Source organism: Myotis myotis, unplaced genomic scaffold, assembly GCF_014108235.1.
Source record: "Myotis myotis isolate mMyoMyo1 unplaced genomic scaffold, mMyoMyo1.p scaffold_m19_p_2, whole genome shotgun sequence".
Lineage (NCBI taxonomy): Eukaryota > Metazoa > Chordata > Mammalia > Chiroptera > Vespertilionidae > Myotis > Myotis myotis.
Window position 1 is genome coordinate 31,033,754 of NW_023416324.1, and position 19,811 is coordinate 31,053,564.

The 19,811-nt window shown below is 54.5% G+C and overlaps 1 protein-coding gene across 11 annotated transcripts; it reads right to left on the bottom strand.

Moving 5' to 3' along the window:
• Positions 1-3,936: 3,936 nt before the first annotated feature.
• TAL1 (TAL bHLH transcription factor 1, erythroid differentiation factor) lies at positions 3,937-19,784 on the bottom strand. 11 transcript variants are annotated; one of them, XR_004974145.1, is made up of 7 exons: positions 19,701-19,784; positions 16,640-16,798; positions 12,749-13,195; positions 11,340-11,434; positions 6,973-7,642; positions 6,591-6,675; positions 4,293-5,794 (listed from the first exon to the last, which is right to left on the bottom strand). XR_004974145.1 is itself a non-coding variant. In XM_036350631.1 (5 exons), the coding sequence occupies exons 3-5, from the start codon at positions 13,192-13,194 to the stop codon at positions 7,188-7,190; spliced, it is 996 nt and encodes a 331-aa protein (XP_036206524.1). In that variant the 5' UTR covers position 13,195; positions 16,640-16,798; positions 19,701-19,784; the 3' UTR covers positions 4,293-7,187. The 11 variants fall into 11 exon arrangements, 4 of the variants coding, with proteins under 4 accessions (XP_036206524.1, XP_036206525.1, XP_036206528.1 ...); XR_004974144.1 differs by having other exon boundaries at positions 4,293-6,348; XR_004974146.1 differs by lacking the exons at positions 4,293-5,794; positions 6,591-6,675 and adding an exon at positions 3,937-4,093.
• Positions 19,785-19,811: the final 27 nt, after the last annotated feature.

Genomic DNA, 19,811 nt, shown 5'->3' on the forward strand with positions numbered 1-19,811 from the left:
TACAAAGGCCTGACTGTAGCCTGAAGATCCCAAACTCATCCCTCCCAAACCCAGCTAGAGGCCTGGGCAGGGCCTTGGGGAGGAGGCAGCCGCAGGGGCTGGTTCAAGGGGGAGGGGAGGCGTGGGGAGTCAGAAATGCACTATCAGCACTGCCGTCCTCCCCACTTCCTCTCTTCGAACGGATCACATCCTGTTATTGTGTGGACAGAGAAGGCCAGGAGCTGGGGAGGGAGGCAGGGCTCGGACCAGGCCAGTGGGGAGAGAAAGGAGGAGCCAAAGAGAATGTCGCAGCGGGTAGTGGGTAGCTCCAGCAGCCCTGCCTGACCCCAGGTGGGCCTGGGCAGGAGTAGGGTACGCAGCAGGGAGGACCAGTATCCCTGGAGCAACTTGAATTTGCCATTGAGAGAAGATGCTGGGGCTCAGGACAGGCTGTAACTCCCTGCAAAGGCACCTAGAAGAAAGGAAATAGTACCTCCTCCAAGAAGCCTGCCCAGCATCCTCTTCAAGCTCCTTCAAGCTGGCCCCCCAGCATTGCCCAGCATGGGACAGGCCAGAGGAATCCCTGCTGCTGTGAACGGCTAATGTTCCCACTTCTCCCTCTGTCCTTTTCCTTTCTCCTGCCATTCCCACGTACAGCCCTATCCCAACCCCATTCCAGCATTGGGTTTAATACAGCTGCTTTCTATGAAACACAAACACCTTCCTTACATATATTATTTTGAAATCCCATGGCAGCCTTGTAGATGGGTGTTAAGATCTTCACTTAACACACAAGGAAACTGAAGCTCAGAGAGGTCAAATGATTTACCCAAAGTCACACAGCAGGTACAGCAAGTGGCAGCCCTGGGTCTTAAACCCAGGTAAGTCTGACCCAAAGGCTTGGGTCTTCCTGGGGCCCAGCTGCCTTTCCTGCTCAATCCACCTGTGCCCTGGCCTTTCCCTCCTGGAGCTGACAGCACATTGACTGTCCTTACTGCCCAGAAGCCTGTCTTTAAGCTGAACCTGTTGGAGGCAAGCTCTCCAGAACCCACACTGATTGTCGTGGCCCTGGGCAGATGGCTGGACCAACTGAGCTGCTGTCTCCCCCGTGGCACAGCTGAGGCCTATCTGCTCTAAAGCCGCTAACTCTCTACTGGGCACTTCTTCTCCTCCTTCTGAGGGACGCTGAGCACTGGCTCTGGACTCAGACCAGAATTCAAATCCTAGGGCCCCTTGATGAAGCCCCCATCCGCTCATTTCCTCCTTTGGTCAATGGAGAGGATGCCCTGGGCCATCTTGACTTAGTCCTTTCCTGACTCTGACTCATGATAATGGAGCCTCTACTGCTGGACGTGGTGCCCAGCACAGGGCCTGTCCCCAGCAGGCTGGTCAGAAGTGTTTGCCTGGCTCACATGGGCCATAGGCCAGAGGGATGTCCTGGATGTTGGGGGACTATTCACCGTTTTTCAAGCAGGAAGCGGGTAGTGGGCAGCATGAGGAGGCAGGCGGCTATGAGCAGACCAGATAAACAGCCTCCTCATCTTCATTACCCCCCACCTCTCCCCATCTAGGTCCAATATGATAACCAGGCTACTGGTGTGTAGCCTGAGAAAACTCACACCCTGCCTCCCTACTTCCCCCTATCAACAAAAGCAGCCCAAGGCCCTCTGCCACTCCAGGGGCAGAGCTGTCCACCAGCCCTTTACCAGCCCAGGACCATGGTGTTGGGGGAGGGGGGAAATGGAGCAGGCATTTTTGTAGAAATGACCCTGTCTCCCACCCATCCACCTCCCCTCACTTTTTCATTTCATGTTACCCTCAACACCGCACTAGAATATTCCATACAGGGTAATAGTCAGCAAATGTTGAAAGGGACCTGGGCCAGATCTGACATAGGGCACCAGAGAGGAAGAGCCAAGTCAGAGATGGTTTTGCCCTCATGAGCTTGGGTTTGAATCAGGAAGCAGACAAGTGGACAAAGAGCAGACACACAGAGGGAAGGAGAGCCTGTGGGGACACATAGGAAGTGGCTGACCCCATAAAAGCTCCTGGGTGGTGAGGACAAGGTAACCAAATGAAAGGAGGGCGGGAGCAAAGGATGGGTAGAAACAAAAAGTGCAAAAACTGGACAGCTATAAAGAGAAAAAATTGCAGTGTGGAACAGAAAGGATAGGACAAAAGGAGCAAAGAGAATGAAGGGCAGAGTGGTGAAGGGAGGCTGGAAAGATCAGCAGGCCATTCAGGCATGACCCCCGGTGTGGTCCCTTCCCTGTGGTGGGCACAGGTTGCCCTGGGAGGCAGGAAGCCTGGTCCTGCCCTGCCTGCCACAGCTGTCATTGTTTATGGGACATGTGAGCCTGGGAAGACTCCTTTCCCCTCTGGGCCTTCATCTCCCATGTGGGGTACCAACACTAGCCCAGACGATCCCCAGGGCCTGGGCAGCCTGGGCACTCCACAGCTTCAAAGTCTCCTCCTTGGTGCCACAGGGCTGATGGGCTCTTCCTGGCCTCTGTAGACATGGACAGCCTCGCCTGCTCCTGGGAAAGGACCTTCTGGAAGTGGGTGTTCTTTCATGACAGCCAGGCTGCTGCCTCTACCCCTCCCACTGACAGACCCCGTTCTCACTAAAGTCATCAGCGACCTCCACATTGCCAAATCCAGGCAACACTTCAGGCCTTTCTTTGCTTGACCTCTCAGAGGCATGGGGCTTGGTTAATCACACATACTTATTTGCTTTAGCCTCTGAACCACCACCTCTCCCACTGTCCTCCCACCTCTCTCACTGCTGTGTCAGCCTCTGTCTGTCTCTGATCTTTTCGTCATGCTGCCCCTCGGGCTTATGAGCACAGGTCAGGCGCTGGGTCCCGGGCCACCCACCACTGCCACCACCACAACCCGCTGATCTCCCTGCCCCAGAGCTCAGTCTCACCATCCCAGCTGCCTGGGGACCTCCTAGCCATGGGCTAGGGAGAGACACAGTCGTCCAAACCCAAAGAGCTTCCCTGCAGGCCAGAGCATGATCCCAAGCACTGTTGTGCTTTTGCCCTCAAAGCTACAGTTGGAAACACCCAGGACAGGGTGGTCAAGATCCAAACCTGGCGGGATGAGATAAGCTCACCCAAAGGAGCTGTGGGCACCTTGAGTTCCCTTCTTGGCACATTTCTTTTCCTTAATACTAATCACTTTCCAACTTACCATATAATTAACACATTTGTGATGGGTGTGTGAGTGTGTGTGTGTGTGTGTGTGTGTGTGTGTGTGTGTGTTTACTGTCTCCTTGCTAGAATTTAAGCTACACAAAGGATCTTTGTTTTCTTCACTGCTGGATCCCCAAGACCTAGAACAATACCCAGCACATTGGAGGTGCTCACTAAATATTTGCTAAAAGAATGTAATAAAGGAGAATTGGTACTCCATTGGAAATGCCTGCCTGACCTACTGAAGATCCAACAGTTCACATGTAGAGGCCTCCCAATAACCCAGAGTCCCACCTCTGAATGTCATTCCCATCCCTAAGCCTCCACTCGCTACCCCCAAAGCCTCGACCACCTTCCCTGAGCCCCATGTGAGAGACCTGTACCCCTCAATCCTCAAGAGCCAGGCATTAGAGCTGTAGCCTCAACTGAGCCATCAGGGAACCTGGGAGCCTACCTTGGTGAGACTTGAATCTGTCCTGAACCTATGATAAAAGCAACTGCCCACCCACAGGAGCTGAACCCGGCACAGAGTGGAATATCCGTGGGGCCACCCTGGGTGGAAAGCATGGGTGCAAAATGCTGAGAAGGGGGGAAAGAATGGAAACCTTACTGAGGAAGCCTCAGGGAGGGGGGATTCCCCCTCAGAGGACAGTTGAGTCCTGGAGGTCCCCATTTCAGAAGAGACAGGTTCTTGCCATACCTTTCCTTTTAATGTCCCAACTCTCAGGCTGAGGGTACAACATGCAAGCACAGAGTCCAATCCCCTTTGTAAAACTTTTATTTAGAAATCTTCCCAATATATCCTTATATATACACACACATCGTCACCACATGGGTTTTGTAGCTAGAGTCACACGCCCACAGTGTTGGCCTCTGGGCTGTACAAAGGTCAGGTACCTGGAGCGATTACTCCTCTTCTGCAGAAAAATGCAGAGACCAACGTAATTCATCAGTTCATCACGTACAGTACAACATTGACGGAAAGTGCTGGGCCCGCCCACAGGAACACTGCACTATGTACATGGGCAGGGGCAAGCCTTCGGCGGGGGCCACGTACCATTGGCATCACAAGTACGACCAGACCACCCCCAAAGGCCGAGATAGTTGTCGGCTGACTACAGATTCTGTGCCCTTGGTTTTGTTTTTGGAGAAAGATAAAGGTTGTACCATCTTGTCGTTTGCCACTACAAATAAAAGAATATACATTTTTCTTAGAAGATGGGAGTCCCCCATCATTTTTATTCTCATGTTTTTAAACCTTCCCATGTTTTCCCTTTTGTACAGATATTATTCTTGGAATGTTGCCATTTCTTCATGGGTGAGGAGGAGGCAGGGGAGGGAGAGGGTATGATGGGGTGAAGGGTTGAAAATGAAAATAAAGTATGGATCTTCTCTAGTTCTTACAAAAACCTAAAGCCTTGTGCTTCCCTACCCAGGCCTGTGGTAAGTGGTTGCATTACATTTTACATATTCTACCCATGTTGCCATATCTCTTATCCATTCTCATTCCTGTACCTTGCCTTGGAATGAGCCAGACATGAGGTCAATTATGAGAAATGAGAACAATCTAGATAACTCAGGCAAAAGTGGGTTAGAACCTAAATTATCCCAAGCTGTGTAGTCAGGCAGCCTGGCCCACTGCCAGGGGTGGGCAAACTTTTTGACTCGAGGGCCACAATGGGTTCTTAAACTGGACCGGAGGGCCGGAACAAAAGCATGGATGGAGTGTTTGTGTGAACTAATATAAATTCAAAGTAAACATCATTACATAAAAGGGTACGGTCTTTTTTTTTTTTTTTTTAGTTTTATTCATTTCAAACAGGCCGGATCCGGCCCACGGGCCATAGTTTGCCCACGGCTGGCCTAGGCCCTGAACTCAGGGTTGGAAACCCCACCTCAGGTTTAAGAGGAACCAAGTTCTTTATGGTCTCAGAACGCTTCTACTTTATCATGTCCATTCAGTCCTAGGAGCAGAGAGCCAGGGTATTGATGGGAAACTGACACTTAGAGATAACTTGTGAGAGAAAAGGGAGCCAGAAGCTTGAGTTCCTGACAGAATGTGTGATCCATCTCCTAAAACCCATCCACCTATCCACACTGTGGCCCCAAGTCAAATTAACCCACCGGGAAGCAAGCACAGCCTTAGGACAGGTGTTCCCTCTTTACAGATGGGATGCCTCACAGGAGCTGTTCATTAAAATATGATTTTGGCTGACATGAGATAGACAGAGAGCGACAAGGGTTAACCATAGTGCTCCCATCCTCACAACTTAAAAGGAAAGGGAGGGGAGCAGGGGTCATTCCCTGTCTGCAAATGGCTGTACCCAAGGCCCCATCACCGTGAGGGCAAGGCCTGAGCTGAAACCCAAAACATGTGAAGATCTTCCACATGGCCATGGACAGGGCCGGGCCACAGGATCATTCCCCTCTGACCTCAAAGGCAGAGCCTGGTGGGAGACGGCTGGGGTGACTTGAGGATACAATGACAGGTATGAAGGACTTGTGTGCAGTTTGTTCCATGGGCTTGAAATGCGGGTCACAGGCAGGCCTAGCCTTAAGAAAACCACACCCCGACACTTGGATTGACACAGGAGATCAACGAGGGGCGATGGTCCACTCTACAAAAAGATTCTTCACTTACAAAAGGACTTGCAGTAGTATTTCTTTAAAATATTAAGAGTAAGGATTTGATTTACAAAAATGCCATGTACAACTTTTGGAGGGGGGCACTCCCATTGCATTAAGCTAGCCTCCCATTCACACCCGTGATGACTGAAAGTTACACGGTCAAAGGTGTTTAAGATTCTGCTCAGTGAATGTGCATCCATTCGGGTCTCAGCTGGGGCCTGGTCTCTGACTGCATTACCATGTCCTAGAAGTGGAGCTGGATCCTGGGTCATATCTACCTAAAGATCCCACCAACAATTAAAGTAAAAAAAAAAAAAAAAAAAAAACCCAAGTGCCAGGGAAAAAAAAAATCCCAAATGCCAGGAATTCCTAGGACAGAGTGTGTGCTCAGTTCCACTCAGAACACCGACCAGACCATTAGCTAACAGACATCCTGCAGCAGGGCGGGACCTCTGAGCATCTTGGAGAATGCACAGACGGGGCTCCTATCTCCTCTCAGCACCAACACATGCCCATCCAGCAGCACACTGGCATCTGCTCACCGCTGGAACAGTGATGAGGAGCTCTGAGACACTACCAGGATTTGAAGCCCACAAGCCCCAAATAGCATTTGCTCAATTCCCTCTAACAATTTTTTTCCTTCTCTGCCTTCACCCGAAGCCCAAAGGACATGCTCACAGCTGCAGACTCAGTCCCCACAGCCACAAGGATTAGGAAGGCAAATTTCAGTGGGGAGAAAGCAAAGCTTCGGTCCCCTGGCTTTTCTGCCCCTCTGGCCCAGCTAACCTGGAGCAGGTGGTCCACCAGCCGTCTTCTTCAACCAGGCCCTGAAGAAGGCACCTTGAGGCTTGACTCTGCAGCAGTTGGCAAGCTGAATGGACCAACATGGGCCTGGGTGAAGATGGGGCTCAGGAAATGGGCAGCTATTGGGTACCTATATATCTGGGTAGAGTGGCTAGCAAAGCCACCCCAGCCTGCTTAGGAGGGGGCTAAAGGCAAGGCAGAGATTGCTGAATGCCTCAGGTGAGAGATGACAACCCCAGGTCTCAGCAAAGACTGGGCTCCCAAGCTCCAGGCCAAAAGCAGCGCCACCCGAGCCTCTTACATGAGAAGTCTTAGGGATTTGGGAAAGGGGCAAGACCGTGCCGTCTTCATAAAAAGTACCTACCACTTTGCTCCATTTTTCTGTCCTCCTACTGAGGCAGGAAGTGAAAAGCCAGCCCCAGGGCAGTCTGGGCTTCCCAAAGTTCAGGCATCAAGGAAAGTTCATCAAGTCCATTGCCCTACTTCAGAGCTACCCAGTCTTTGCCCACCTGCCTTGAAGCCCACGGTCCCAGCGGCCTGAGGGCACCCTCCTGGCTGGCCAGGGTGGTCCCAGGCCCATCACCGAGGGCCCGCTCCCTCCGTGGCGGGCAGCATGGCAGGATGGAGGCTGCGGGCTGTGTGCTTGGGTGCAGGCTCTTCGGTGTAGCTGTCCGGGCTGGCTGCCCCATCCAGGGAGCTGCCACAGCTGGAGTTGGGGGACAGCACATCCTGCAGGAGATCATCTGGAGGTGCACCACCGCCTCCCCCGCCACCTCCTCCGCCAGCCCCCACCATGGGGTCCTTGCCAGGCTTGGCCCTCTGGGTGCCCTCTTCTTCCTGGTCATTGAGCAGCTTGGCCAGGAAGTTGATGTACTTCATGGCCAGGCGGAGAATCTCATTCTTACTGAGCTTCTTGTCTGGGGGATGTGTGGGGATCAGCTTGCGGAGCTCAGCAAAGGCCCCATTCACATTCTGCTGCCGCCATCGCTCCCGGCTGTTGGTGAAGATGCGCCTTACGACTTTGGTATGGGGACCTGGAGGACAAGGGCACAAGGGTTAGGGGAATGGGTTGGAAATCTACCAAGGATCTTCTCCTATGGGGAAGCAGAAAAAAAACATTCATTGGGAAACTTGGGAAACCTACAGTACCTTCTTTCCTTTTACTTAGAAAACTCTTACTCATCCTTCAAAACCCAGTTCATTTCAACCCCTCCAGAGAGATCTAACCAACCACCACAGCCTTACAAATCCCTGGATCTCCATTACTCTTAGTCATTGTTGTATGCTTCTATGCTTATCTCTCTGTACTGTGAGACACTGAGGACAAGGACCACATATTCATTCATTTACTTGTACCAAGAGGCCATATTGCACAAGTTACAAAGACAAATTTTGGAGCCAGACTTTCTGGGTTCAATTCCTGACTATTACTCACTAGATAGTGACTCCGAGAAAGTTATTTAAACTCTCTGCCTTAGCTTCATCATCTGTAAAATGGAGATAATACTAATAATCACTCAAGAATAAAATGATCACATGGATCTAACAACTAACGCAGGCAAAGTACTTAAGACAATACCAACCTCAGATTAAACATTTGGTCAATACATGTTAGCTATTATTATCTGTGCATCAGTTATTTCCTAACAACCAGGCAGTAGGCCTAGCACTAAGAATAATGCTGAACAAAACAGACAGAGCGACTGCCCTCCTGGAGCTTACCTTTTAATGGGGCTGACAGATGGTGAACAAGAAGCAAGCAGATAAACAGACAGGAGGCTGGATGTAAATAAAAGACAGGAAGGAGCTACCATGCTTAGTTGAGTTGGTTGGGGGCAGCCTTTTGGAGGAGGTGACATCTATAAGATGAGAACTTAAGGCTGAAGAAGAGCCAGCCAGGCATGGGAAGAGAGAATGGCATGTGGAAAGGCTCTGAGCTAAAAAAAATAAAGTAAAAATGGCTGAAGTGGGTGAGATCTGAGTAGGCCAAGTTCAATTCCTAGGGCCCTGCAGTAAGGAGTGGGGATTTTTATTGTAAAGGTGATAGAAAGCACAGAATAAGGGTTTAGTAAAATATTTGCTGACTGATCATGCTGGCAGGTAAGGAAATGGAGGAGAGAGAAGAGAACAGAAGGAAAAGGACTTACCCTGCAGGCTCTCTCCCCACTGAGAGGAGTGGAGAGACAGCCATGCACAGGCTCAGCCTGAGGCTCTAGGCAGGCAGCTGGGGGCTGCCTCAGTCTCTCCATGTCTACAATGCACTGATTATATGCACTGATCAATATTCACTGCGTTTGTGTACTAAGACTTGCAGAGCAGTGACAGACACCAGCATGCATGTATCTGGCACCTATGGTGTGCAAAGCACTGTGCTATGTCCAAGCCTGACCTGGGATTTCCAAAGCCAGGGAAGACAGAGGTGGGCCCTGCCAGTGCTCCTGAGCTCCTGGGCTGTGGCTGCTTCCTCCCCAACACAGAGCTGGGGCCCAGCAGTCCTCAGGAAGCTCTGCACACTGCAGGAACTGCCAGTACTGGCCTATTGGTTCGTTCTCTTCCTATGATCCTTGGAACCAGACCTCAGAATGTGGAAACTTGGGTAGGGGAGAAGAAGAAAGGAAAAGTCAAGATATCACCTAAGACCTACTCCTCATTTCACAGCTAAAGAGACTAGAGCCAGGACAGAGGAAGATTTGCCTCCAAGGTCAGTCATGACCCAGCTTGTCCATGCCAACACTTTCTGCTTGATCATCTCTCTCCTACGAGTGTGTGTGTGTGTGTGTGTGTGTGTGTGTGTGTGTGTGTGTAGAAGAGAGGTGATCAAGCAGAAAGTGTTGGCATGGACACACACACACACGTTTTCCCAGGGAGGGTCACTCATTCTCTGTCACAGTGCCTCTGAAGCTGTCTTTCCAAACCCCAACAGGCCCCAGCCCAGCTGGCTCTGCCAAAGGCCAGACCAGACCCAGGCTGGGAAGAACACAGCACACCTGCTGGGCAGTCCTACCCTAGGTGCCTCAGAGGAAATAACTTGCTGTTCTCAGCCTCCAGGCCCGGTGGAGAGGAATCCCTCAGCTGTGGCACAGGGAGAACCAGCCCCTGCTCCGTGGCTAATGCTGGCTGATCTTGAGGGAGCTCCTAGGTGTGGGGGGGAGGTGGGCATGTTATGGCTGCTGTCACAGTTAGAGCTAGACAGGCCCCAGAAAGAGCGCTTACCCCGAGCGGGCCCTAAAAACACTTTACCCCATTGTGTACTTTCAGTACTGTGAGGAAGCTATTATCCTCCCCACTTTACAAATGAGGAAACTGAGAACCAGAGAAGTTCAGCAACAGGAACCACATCAAATCCCGACTTTAGACCTTGTACATAACCCTTTTTAGTTAAATTTCTGATTTCAAAGTCCATGGCGTTATCCTGCACCCTCATGAACCTCACCCTCATTTCTGTTTATCCTTCCAAGAGAACTACCCACCTCTTCACACCTTCCTCTTTCCTCAGACTGTCCATCCTGTATGCCCTCTTTCTCTCTCTGGCCAGTCACTGAATAGGTGCTCAGCAAATATTGGTAACATATGGGTAATGGCTTCCCTAACCCTCCTGCACTCCCCCCAAACCCTTGCCCCTTCCCATCTCCTTCCTCTCCTCTGTGCCTAGTTTCCCCATGCTTCTGTCCTTTGTAGTAAATGCCACTTTCCTGGGGAACATCAGGCCTGGTCCAGGCTACTTCCTATTTGGCATACCTACCATCCCTCTCTAACCTAGCAGCACTGACACCCCATGACTCTTCCCTCTTGGCCCTATACCCCTGCGCCCCAGGCTAGTTGGGTCTTTTGAGGTCTGTTCCTTGTCCAGACTCTAGCCTCTCTCCTCTCCAGAAGACCACAGTGGGCTCCCCTCCAGAAGCTCCCGCCCAATACCCATCCCTCCCACCTGCCCCTTGCATAAATCTCAGCCTGGCTCCAAGGTCTCAGGTGCCCTTCCTTCCGGAGCCCAGGCGCCAGCCAGGCTGAGCACTGGGAGCTCCAGTGACTCAACTCCACATCCCTGGGCTCTAAAGAGCCTGCTCTCCTGCCTCCTGGTGCTGGGCCCCATCTGCACATCAAGGTCAACCTTGGGAAGAGGGAAGGAGTCTTCCAAATTTCCCACTCATTTAACCCCCTCCCCCAAGTTCAGAGCCAAAGGTTACTTGGGCAGTGTGTAATAGCAGGGCTAGGGCCCTTCTGGGGAAACAAGAGGCAGTGTAGAATCTATAATGTCAGGAAGGGAACTCCAGGTCTCAGCCCTGAGTGTGGAACAAGGGACAAGAGGGCCCCACAATGTAGGGACTTGGAAGGAGACCCCCTGCAGGTGCAATTCCAGGCTAGGAGCAAACGCCAGACTCTAGACTGAAGAGATCTTGGAAGGAAGTGCAGGGAGTCCCTGAGGTTAGTGCTTAGTGTGGGACCACCTTGTGTTTCTGCCCTTCCCCGGGATCCTTGCCAAGTGTAGGAACGGAGCTAGAGTGGGGACTGCAACTGACCCTTAGAGGCTTGGGCTAAATGTCACATGTCTTCACTCCCATGTCCTCTCTTCTCTAATCCCAGCTCAGCTGCAAGGCAACTTCCAGCAGTTTGGGGTCCCAAGATAGCCTGCCCATCCACGTGAGACACCTAGGAGTAGTCCCCATGATCCCTCCTTCAGGAAGCGCTAACCAGCATGAGGGGCAAATAGCAAAGGTGGAGGCAGAGACTCACCATCAGTAATCTCCATCTCATAAGGGGAGGGTCTCCTCTTCACTCGGTTGTTGGTGGCAAACATAGGGAAGGCATCTGGCTCCCCAAAGAACCCACTGTGGGAAGGAGCAGGCAGGTCACAAGATAACATTTAGGGTGGACGTGAGACAGCGGCTCCTTAGCAACCCCCCTGCATGTCCTTGAGCCCCTCACCCCTGGAAAAACAAGGGCATCCCTGGTCCCTTCATACCTGAATTGGGAATAGAAGAAGCATGAAACACACACACACACACACACAGAATCAGAGGTGAACATATGGAACAAACACAAAGATGAACACACACAAACTCCACAGAGAGACACACTCTCCTCCCCAAATACAAGCCACACAATCCACAGACAACCTCCACTTTCAAACAGGTGCTCACACAGGCAGACATGGCCTTCACACTTGGTGGTGTGCAACTCCAGCACCACAAAAGGGCACACTGCTCCCTCCTTCCAACCTCCCCCCACCTTCACCCTGGCCCCATGGGGCCTATGGACAGACAACAGACAGGAAACCCTGACTCACCCCCCACCACCACCCTCCAATGCCCACTTTGGGCTCTCTGTAGCTTCTCTCTGGAGTCTCCTGCAGACTCACTGACTGTATCCCTGTATCATCCTCCTATCTCCATCCCACTCCTGCCTCCCTTTCTCCACCTTCTCAGTGGCCTCAGCAGGGAAATGGACTCCCTCATGCCAAGGGGTGGAAAGCTTGGGGCCAGAGACCACAGCTAGGGGCAGAGGGGCTGGGGAGGGGGGGATGGGATCCACTCCGCAAACAGACTGTCCCCCTTTTACATATGTCCCCCTATTTCCCCGATTGACCTCTTCCAGCCCGCGCCTGCCCCGCCCTCCCGCCCCCCAAGGCCTTCACCACCTGTGTCCGGACCCTAGAGCAGAGATCCAGAGGCCGAGGAGGGAGCCCACTCCCCATCCACCCCCAGATCCTGTCCCAGAAGGCTGCCGCTTCCAGAAGAACTTCACAGTGAAGCACATTCAGACACACTCTTGCCTGGCACTCACGTTCACGGGACTCCCTCCGGCCATCGCTTCCCTCCCAACCACACAGCACAGGGCACTTCTGCTCTTCCGCTCGCACCCAGCCACATGCCTGCACGCTCCCTCCTCGGCTCACCCCACCCAGGCGCTCCGCAGTCACAAGGCGCCCCCACATCTGCCCGCACACGCGCTTCCACACGGGCTCACAGAGGGCTCATTTCTCACTCTCACCGGGGCTTCTCGGCTTTGACGCCCATGAGTTTAGCACACCCCCCTCCCTTCTTGCGCTTCAGCCAAGCATCCCCGAGGTGCACACGGGGAGCCCCGGGGCCGGGAGCGCCTACCCGCTGCCCACGCCCCGCGCCCTCCCGCCGGGCACTGACCTGCCGAGCGAGGCGAGAGGCTGGCTGAGGCTGTAGAGCAGCGTGCGGCCGGGGGCCGCGGGGGCCGCCAGCGCGGGCGGGCTCAGCTGCACCATCCGGGCGTCGCCGGGCAGCTCCGCCGGGGCCGGAGCCGGCGCGGGCGCAGGGGCGGGCCCGGGAGGTCTGCACAGCTCGGTGGTCGGCACCCGATGGCGCGCTTCGGCCGCCGCCGCGTCGCGGCCCTTTAAGTCCCGCGCGGCACCGCCCCCGCCGGTGGGGCCGCCCCCCGGGCCGCCGCGCGCGCCCAGCTCGATCACCGGGGGCTCGGCCGAGGCCGCGCGGTTCGTCTCCTTGGCGACGCCGTTCAGCAGGACCAGGTGCGGGGGGGCCATGCGGGCCTCGGCCGCCTCCCGTCCCTCCTGGGGAGGGTCACTGCGTGCCGCCTCGCTCGGCGGCCGCTCCGTCATCCTGCCGGCAGACGGACAGACACGCGTGGGATGCGGTCAGGGAGTGAAGGCAGAAGAAGAAACTCACGCACCGAGTGAGAAAAGGCGACAGACGCAGAGCCACGTGGACACACACTGGCCCTCGGGGCCCAGCGGCCTGGTGGGCCGGGGGAGGGGGGACAGGGGGGGTGTCTCTGGTTTGGGAGAAGAGGGGAGGGTGCCTGGGAAACAGAAACGGGGGGCCACGAGGACGGAGGTAGAGAAAGACAACAGAGACTTTGGAAGAAAAGGCATAGAGTCAGCGGAGGAAAAACAGAAGGGGGAAAGGAGGAAGGAAATGTAGAAAGAGACGAGAGAGAAATACCACCCCGTCCCCTTCTCAGGCCGCAAGGGAAGAGGAGGGAACAAATCCCCGACCGAGTTCCTCCCGGCCCCCCTCCCCTTGGGTTTTGGCGGGGAATCGGCCCCGCGGAGGTGGGGGTGCCTTAAGAGCCTCTCCGCAATACCGCCTCCAGCCTACCGCCACGCGTACCTAGAAACGTGGTGGGGTGCGAGTAGGAAGTTTAGGGAATGGAGGCTGCAGAGCCTGGGGTCCACCATGCTGGAGCTGCCAGAGAATTATCCCAGGGAACCAGCGCCCCATTCAACATATATTCATCACCACCCCTCCCCACCCCCCCGCGAGGGTGTCTTCTGTGCAACTGCTGGAAACCCCAGCCTCCCTTTACTTCCCCCAGGACTGGAGGTGAGACATCAGGGAGGGAAGATGGTGATCCTGGCCTACCTCCCTGCACACTCCTCCCTCCTCTGCTCAGCTGGACTCGGAAGTGAGGTCGGGTCTGGAAGGGAGGCCCGGCGGAGGCAGTACAGAGCCAACACATTCATAGGGTGCCCCTGAGGCTATGGGGTGTGGGCTCCCATCCACACCTGGGAAGAGGTGTCCTAAAGGCCCTTGAACTCTTCCAGCCCTCCCCCACCCCCTTCTGCCTTAGCGTTGTCCTCTAGGAAATACCTCCTCATGCATTTAAAAGCACTACACAATGGCTCGAGTAAACATTATTATTGACTTGGAGACTGGGCCGCCCAGGGGACCACTGCCTTGCCCAAAGCCACGCCGATTTGCGACAGAGCAAGACCAGAACTCTGATCTCACTTTGCCTACACTGTCCTCCATATATGCCCTCCCTGTATGTCCCTGGAGCTCAGGCCATTCCTCTCCTCACAACCATACTCTGGGATAATCACAGAGGCTCCACTGCACACAGAGCACTCCTACCGTTCCTTCCAGCACCCCACGCTGATGCCAGGCCCCATCAAGAACTAAACCAAAAAAACCGTGAGACTCTGGGCCTAGAGGTTGGGGATGCCTTTAAGTTGTTTTATTTTAAAATATATAAATAAAAAATATAATCAACTCGACAGGCTTCATAAGATGTTCAAAGTAAGATTTTTGTTCTCAGAACTATATAATTGTGGTATTTTATAGCAGAAAATAAATACCCCAAACTCCAATTCAGCCCCGAGCAGAGTCCATCTCATCATTTACGGCAGCTACTGAGCTTCCATTTTGTCACTGCACTGCTCAAGACCGTAGTGGACCTGGCCACAATCCTTCCCCCACCCCCCACCCACCCGACTTTTTGAAACCTCCTCCGAAGATCAGCTCAATTGCCACCAGACACACACACACACACACACACACACACACACACACACACCAGTGGAGAATCGCCATTCAGATTGCACTCCTTCCCTGGGTCTGCCAGCCCTGAAGCCTGTCCCAGAAACAACAAATTTCCCTGAGACAAGCTGCAAAAGCAATGGGTCCACAAGGCTTCACGGGAAGCGAGTTTACGATCATGGTGGAAACAATAGATCTATATCCACAGAATGGAACCACCACAACACTGGCAATTAAAAATGTACCCAAGGTATAGCTGTAGGTCCTCCTGGCTCCCCTGCAGCAGTGAAATGCACCAGAAATGACCATTCCAGTGACACAACACACAAGCCCCCAGGTGCCGGCTCCCTACCTTACTGTCCCAATGCGTGATGCGCCCAGTGACACGTGCTTCAGCCCCAGTGTCTAACCCAGTGACAAGTGATGCCCAGCGCAATCGCAGGACTGAGCTCAGGCTCTCCTATTACACATTTATACCCTCTGATTAATCCCAGGCTCCCCTGCTCAGCGTAGGAGTGAACCCCAGAGGAGCCAGGAGAGTCCATATTCCAGATGAGTTGACCCTGCCCCAAATGCCCTCTCTAGATGCCTAGAAATATCTGTATGTCCCAGGTTCCCTGTGGGAAACCTATGATTGGTCCCCAGGGTCTGTGGCGGACCCCTCCCCACCCTTCCCGGGATCTCAGGAAAATCCACGGGGCACTTCTGCAACTGGTATCATCCAGGCCCGGGGTCTATGCTCCAGAAGATGCCACAGACGGCCTCACACGCAACTTTGGTTGTCGGTTTTCAGCTACTAGACCCCATCACTTGGCTTCGTTTAAGATTACTAAAGAGTAAGCCTAGTGATTTTTGTTTATTTGTTTTTATTTGGGGAAGATGAAGGAAGGGGGAGAAGGTTTCAAACGGAATGGCACTAGCGAATTCGACCATTACAATGCATCTGTCTTTGTGCAACCAAGACCCAGCTCGCAGCACCCAACCCCGGGTTTTCATCTCCAGCTGCCAACCGCCATAAGGTGTCCTTGCACCTGAACAAGTCAGGGGGTCTGGGGCGCTCCTGGGGTTGGGTGTGGGAGGTGGAGGGGAGGCACCGGGTCTCAGGCAACTCCCCATTCCCCATACGGAGAATTGCTCGTATAAAGCAGCCCCTGCGGCGTCCAAGGCCACCGCGGGAGACCGGGCTTCCAGTCCTCCCACTGCACCCACACCCGCCTGACCCCCTGAGGGAGCCCCAAGATCGCACGAGAACCCACAGCATCAGTAAATAGAACCGCTCTCCCCCTGCTGTTTGGGGGGGGGGGGACGTGGAAGGGAGTCCAGCGCGCCCCACCCTGGGCGTTAAGCCCGGGTCGGGGCCCACCGAGCTGGGACCGCGCTCGCCAGGCCGGCTGCGGCCTTCTTCCTGCCGCCGGATCTGCGGGCGCAGCCAGCCCGCGCCCCGGGTCTAGGGATCCAGCCGCCCCACGGTTAGGAGCCGGGGGCACGTCCACAGAACCGATGGTAGCAGCCCGGGGACTGTGGTTCTGGTTAACTAGTTGTGAAAACAAACAAAAACGAGCTGTTTTTGCTGAGGGTCGAACAAGGAAGGGCCTCTGGAACCCTCCGAGGCGCAGAGGCCAGTCCCCGGCGGAGGCAGGTCCCGGATCCCGCCGCTGGGCCCGTCCTCCCCTTCTCCCTCCATCGGAGCCTGGACCGTCCTCCGTCCTGGGCTCCCCCACCCGGGCCGGAACCCAAGGCCTTCCTGGTCACCATTTCCACAGGCAGCGTCCCCCCCAAACTCACCTGGGGCATATTTAGGGAGACCGGCCCCTCTGAATAGGCTGTCCACTCCTCCGCGGGAGAGGGGCGGGAGCCCGGGTGCGGGTCGCGGGCGGGGGTGTCTGCTTGCCCCGCTCTCGCCCCGGAGACCGGCAGTTAGGCCGCGGTGTGGTGCCGGGCGGTCTGCCGCGCCCAAATCGAGTTTCCAGGAAAGATGGGGGTGGAGAGAAAGAGGGAGGGCGAGAGGGAGGGCGAGAGAGAAATGGGGGTCAACGGCTGGGAATTACCTCACGTCCTCGCCTGCCCAGGGAATCGCGAGCTGCGTCCCGCCCCGCATCTGCAGGTGCTTGAAGCCTCCCCCGCCCCATAAAGAAGAACCCGCACCTGACCAATCAGGGATAACGGTGGAGCCCAAGCACAACAACAGCCCGCCGCAGGCCGCCCCAGCATTTCGGACCCTCCAGCCTGGGCGTCTGGTTCAGTGCGAGCCAGTGCGTGTGCAAAGCACTGACGCGTCTACGCGGTTGGCTGGGGAACCGGGTCAGGGGGAGCTGCAGCCGTCTGCAGCTTGGCCTGGGAGTGGGGGGTAGGGGGGCATGTGTATTGGTAAAAGGGAATCCCGTTTTCAGACCCCTGGTCCATGGGGCAGAACCTCTGAGCCCCATTCTCTCCATGACCCCCACCTGCCTACCTCCAGCCCAAAACGAAACCAGAACCCAATTCAAAGACCTTTCCTGCCTGAATGGAGTTGGAACCGCGGGGACCCAAGAAAAATGGGGGGGGGGGGTATTTGCTTTATCCAGGACCCTTTTCTTCTTAAGAAATAAGGAAGGAAGGAAGGAAGGAAGGAAGGAAGGAAGGAAGGAAGGAAGGAAGGAAGGAAGGAAGGAAGGAAGGAAGGAAGGAGATCAAGAAAAAGAAAAATCAAGGAAGAAAGAAAGAACCCTAGAAAGAAATCAAGGAATAAAGAAAGAAAGAAATCAAGAAAGCGGGGGAAGAAAAGAAAAGAGAAAATGGAGACAGAAAGACTAGTTGGTGCTCTATGCAGATGATGCTTTATTGTGACACTTGAAACCTATATGATTTTATTAACCAATGTCACCCCAATACATTTAATTTTTATTAAAAGGAAAAGGCATAAACGCCACCTCCCCTCAACCATCCCTACACAACGAATTTCGATTTTTCTGTATTCAGAGCTGCAAGAGAAGGGGAGAATTCTAATAATTCCTCGCAGCAGCAAACAAGAGGGGAAGGAGGGTTAAAAACAAATCCATTGCTGCTTCCCAGGGTGTAGCAGTAGCCAGATTTAGTTCGCTCCTCCCCCCAAAGGGTTTTGTTTAATTTATTTTGCCTAAATCACCCAGTTTATGAGCACTCATGGAAGTTTCGGATTAATTGCAAAGGCCTCCTTTTTTTTTCTTTTTTGCCCCGACTTTGGTGGAAATATAGGAACAATTCTTCCCTGCGGTTTCAATCCACTGTGGGAGATTCTCTTTCTCCTCTTCTAATGCACATGGGGGCGGGGGAGGCCGAGGGAACCCACCCATTCCCCGTGTCTTAGGGCGAGGTTGATTTTTGCTGTAGATCGAGCTTCTGTGTTTGTCCCTCTCCATTTTCCCTCCCTGCCCTACACCCAGCAGCTTAAAAGGCCAGAAGGCTGCTGGGCGAAGCCGTGCGGCTTTGTTATAGATCCAAAGAAACTAGAAGAAAAAAGCCGCTTCGCTCCTGAACCATTATTTCAATTAAAATAAGATGGTGATGGTGACGTTAGAACCCACAATAACTGGCAAAACAAAACCATTTCTTCCGGAGCTAGGGCAGCACTGACTCCGTCCCTCGGAGCCCGGACCCGGACACCGATGCGACGGGCACCCGACCCACGCGGGAATGTCGCTCACCAGGGAAGGGATGGGAAGGAAATGCTCCTTGGAGATGATCCCGAGGGTCCCCACCCGAGGCGCCGGGCCTGGGGAATGTGCCCATTGCCTTTTCCCGGCCTTTCGCGTAGCGTCCAGCAGCCATGACCGGAGAAACTGACCAGAAATGGACAAAGCCCGAATGCGAGCGCGGCTGGAGCCGGAGCCCAGGGCTCCCGGCTGGAAGAGCCTCCGGCTCATCAGCAGATCCCTGAAACGCCAGGGCACAGACCGGTCTCCGGACAGAGCAGCTCCGTCTGCCCATCGAAGCCATCGGTGGCTTCCGAACACATCCTTTGGAATGAAACGTGAAATCCCTCCCCGCACCCCCACGCCACCTCCTCAACGTGCGCCTCCGTCTCTCGCTCGCCTTTCCCGCTACCCGCCAGCGATGTGCAAACGCACTCCTGCAGGACACAGCACACAGCACACAATCCAGGCGACAGGGCCACACACGTCCAGCCCCGCAGAAGGGGAGCAGAGTAAACACAAGGCCACTCTGCCCCACACACCGACGTGGTCAGGCCCGCGCATTGTCCAGCCTGACACAACGAAATCGGTCCAACGCAATCGCCCAGGGACACGCAGCCCCACCTAGTCGCGATCACACGTGCCGAACACAACAACGAACCGGTCCAGACACCATCGCCAGGGCCACGCAACCCACGCACAGAACCAGACTCCAATTGAGGAGGCGAGCTAACCATTACAGACACCGCTGAAAACGCAGGGGGACCGCGAAGAACCCAAATCTACACACACCCAAACAGCACAGCCACCATCCCACTCGGACCCCACCACCGATCGCCGAGAAGACCACACGGGGAAGAAGCCCACACTGCCCAGCGCCCACACGCGCACTCTCACAATCCCACCGCATGCACACAACCGCGAAGAAGAAATGGAAACCAACCACCGCCTCGCGCATTGCTGTATATTGCGTAAGGAGAAAAGGGAAGGAAGGAAGAGAGTCTCCAAGGCGGGAGGGGCGGCGGCGGCAGGCGCGACAGCGTCCGTGGAAAATGCCCTCCTCCCCCTCGAAAGAAAATGAGGGACCAGGAGCGGATAGCTCTTCTACGAGTCGGGGGAAGAAGGAGGAAAATGCTGGGGAATTCCTTGGGAGGTTGCAGGTTGCTGTCCCCCTAGAAAAAGGCTAGAATGCTCACGTTTTGAAGCTACGGGGGGACGCGTGTGGCCATTTTGAGGCCGGGTCCTTGTGCGGAGGCCCTCCCCCGCTCCGTCCCCCCCCCCCGCCCTCCACCCCCGCCCCCGCCCGC

Excerpts from the sequence above, each read along its gene's own strand:
- TAL1 (XM_036350631.1), bottom strand. The coding sequence starts at position 13,194 with ATGACGGAGCGGCCGCCGAGCGAGGCGGCACGCAGTGACCCTCCCCAG. Across the intron at positions 11,435-12,748 it reads CCTCTCGCCTCGCTCGGCAG|TGGGTTCTTTGGGGAGCCAG; the intron begins GTCAGTGCCCGG and ends TCCTTCCCACAG. Across the intron at positions 7,643-11,339 it reads TGAGATGGAGATTACTGATG|GTCCCCATACCAAAGTCGTA; the intron begins GTGAGTCTCTGC and ends CTTGTCCTCCAG.